General features: G+C 53.2%; 1 protein-coding gene across 1 annotated transcript in view; it reads left to right on the top strand.

The window, feature by feature from the left end:
- The first annotated feature begins 1,719 nt into the window (after window positions 1-1,719).
- Window positions 1,720-2,848, top strand: part of LOC119363264 (zinc finger AN1 and C2H2 domain-containing stress-associated protein 16-like) — a 2,922-nt gene continuing 1,793 nt past the window's right edge. Inside the window, exon 1 of the mRNA XM_037628579.1 lies at window positions 1,720-1,972. Coding sequence (XP_037484476.1) covers window positions 1,874-1,972 — 99 coding nt within the window. The 5' untranslated portion in view covers window positions 1,720-1,873. The remainder of the gene's footprint in view (window positions 1,973-2,848) is intronic.

Here is a 2,848-nt window from a genome sequence, read left to right as displayed (position 1 = left end):
TGCCTTCAAGTCACCCGTTTGATCGTGCGCGATCCAACGGCCGGCTGGACGACCGATGCAAGCACATGATCAGTCGGTTAGACCTCTCCCAATGCATTGGTGTTAAAGTGGGGTGCTAAATGCATTAAAATGCTTAGCAACTAATGTCCTCAATGCATCGGTGCTTAGTTTTTGTAGCTAAGCCTCCTCTATTTAATTGTTTATTACTAATAAAACTCCTTCATGTATTGGTTGGTAGTCTTTTTGCCTAGGTCCACATGCTTAGCATTGGTTCTTATTGGGATCACCATAATACTCTCTCTCCTCTTTAATTGCTTTGCCACATCATTTTTCTGCCTACGTGGCACCCTTAGCACCTGTACACCATGGAGCACTGGGAAGGGCCTTAGAGCATCTCCAACAAGCGCGCAACGCGCCGCGCGCTAAAAACTACTTTGCCGCGCGCGCTTCGCCTGGTTTTGCGCGGCCCGCAACGCTGGCTCCAACAGCCGTGCTAAAATGCAGCGCGTGCGCGCCGCTCCAGCAGCGCGCAAAAAATGCAGCGCACATAGTCTGCTTCATGATATAAATGCGTATATCCAGGCTTCTCCAACGATATATAGTTCTACTACGTCCACATAGCCTGCTTCTATGATACAAAATAAAATTGGCTTCTCCAACGATATATAGTTCTACTACTACTCGTTCTCCGACTCAGACTCTGCCTCGGTGATGTCCTCCTCCGACGTCTGAGCGTAGGCGTCAAGGAACCGCTCGTCGCGGGAGTCCCAGGACGACGCATCTCCTAGCGCCATGTTGTATTTAGCGACCGCCTTCCGCGTTCGCTTGTCCTCGCGATAGGCGGCTCGCGCCTTCCTCCTCTCCTCCCTCTCCGCCCTCCTCTCGGCGAAGAACTGTTCTTCGTTGATGATGTCTTGCGGGAAGCGTTGCCTCCACACCGCCATGGCTTACTCGTCCATCTCGGCCAGGCTAAGACGGCGCTCCCGCCTCCGGTGTTTACGACGATCCTCGTCAGTGGTAAGCCGCGGGAAAGGCACCAACTCCTGTGCCCGCTCCCGCGTCGACACGTCGGTGAAGTTCATGTCCCAACGTGACCGGCGGAGGCGCCACGCCGCAGCGTCGTATGCGCGCGCCATCCTGGGCGGTGTCAAAGGTTTCGAGGCCGAGGCGCACGCCGCCGCCCGACTGAATTGAGGCGGAGTAGGTGCCGGACGGGCGCACGCGGACGCCGCGGTAGCCTGAACCTCCCCGGCGGCGAGGCGGCATGGTGACGCGGTGGTGGCGGCTTGGCGGCGAGGAGGGAAAGCAGTGAAGAGAGCGAGAGAGAGCGGCAGATGGCGCTGCAGTTTTAATAGGCGCGCGCGAAGCGGCGCGCCAAATCTTGCACGCGAGTTGCCGCCATTTTCCCGTGCGCGCGCAATCGTTTCCCGCGCACGTTTGTTTCCCGCCACCGCTGGAGCGCGCGAAACCGGTCGGCGCGCGCTAAAAAGCACTTTTACTGCGTGAGCGCGTCTTCTAGCGCGCCCGTTGGAGATGCTCCTAGGGTGGGGGATTGACTACAGTCACCGTACGGTGACACTTTTCCCGTTACCCTCTCACCACCGACTCCACCTTACCCCACAAACAAAGCGCGTGCCAACTATGAACACGGGCCCGCGGTCATACGAGTACCTGGCATAAACTGCAGACAAGTCCGAGGGCCTGCCCGAAAACACACCGTCAAAACGTTTTGTAATCGATTTCGTGCCCCTTCCGCGTGCGTGCGAGCGACCTTCTCCCCCTCTTCCCTGCCGGTGGCAGCCGTCGGAGCGGACGGGGCGCGCGTCGTCGAGTTTGCCCGGATCCCCCGAAGCGCGCGCGGTTCCGGCGGGCCATGGGCACGCCGGAGTTCCCTGACCTGGGGCGGCACTGCAGCGTCGGCGACTGCCACCAGATCGATTTCCTCCCCTTCACCTGCGACCGATGCGACTTCGTACGTTTCCGCCTCCCATGTCCCTCTGATTCGCTCTTGTGTTCGTTGACCGGATTTGACTATGGATTGGCGTGAAAATTGGGTCAATTGCGTTTAGAGCTTGGGCCTGTCTAAGTATTCTTCTGTGGATTATGGAACGCAAGAATCGTTCCTTATCTGTAGACGCGGTTTCCTGAAGTAGATCCTGGGATTAGTAGTTTGGGCGGGGAGACCTTGCCTGGGTTTTACTTGTTGTGATCTGGCAGCCTACTGAAACCAAATTATTCTTGTCAATGTCCCTTGACTGGGCAGCAGGGAAGACCCTTTCTTTCTCCAGTTCTGTGCAATAGAGTATCAACGCCTGCCATCTTGAAGCAGTGCTTCTGCTCGCTTTGTTGCTGAAGTAGAGTTCTTGTGTCACCGCTTGGTGTTTCATCAATTAGTGAAATGCTCTGCATGACCTTTTGGGAGATGCTCAAGAAATGCTTTGTTTGATTGAAACATTTGTTTCAAGTCTGCTGTGCTTGGTTAATAGTTTATGGACACATATTTCTGGACTCGAATGTAAAACCTGCTTTATCCTAACTGCCATTGCCATGTACTAAAGTAAAAGGAACTTTCTGTAAAGAATATTATTGAAGAAACATCAAGCAAACATGTCTACATGGTTTAACTGAAAAACATGCCTTCATGTGCCTTTTTATAACATTATAAGGAAATATTTGATTTTGTCCTGGAGCACACTACTTTATGCATTACATAATACTGCCTACGTAACCTTTTATAAGACGTTTTGATAGTCTATGACAGTGTCAAAAAACGTCTTATATTAAGTTACAGAGGGAGTTATAAGCAACTATTGCTGTACCAGGAAATGGTGGCCTCTACCAAAACTTT

This window comes from Triticum dicoccoides, chromosome 2B, assembly GCF_002162155.2.
Source record: "Triticum dicoccoides isolate Atlit2015 ecotype Zavitan chromosome 2B, WEW_v2.0, whole genome shotgun sequence".
In the NCBI taxonomy this organism is placed as follows: domain Eukaryota; kingdom Viridiplantae; phylum Streptophyta; class Magnoliopsida; order Poales; family Poaceae; genus Triticum; species Triticum dicoccoides.
This window is presented reverse-complemented; position numbering and strand designations above follow the sequence as displayed.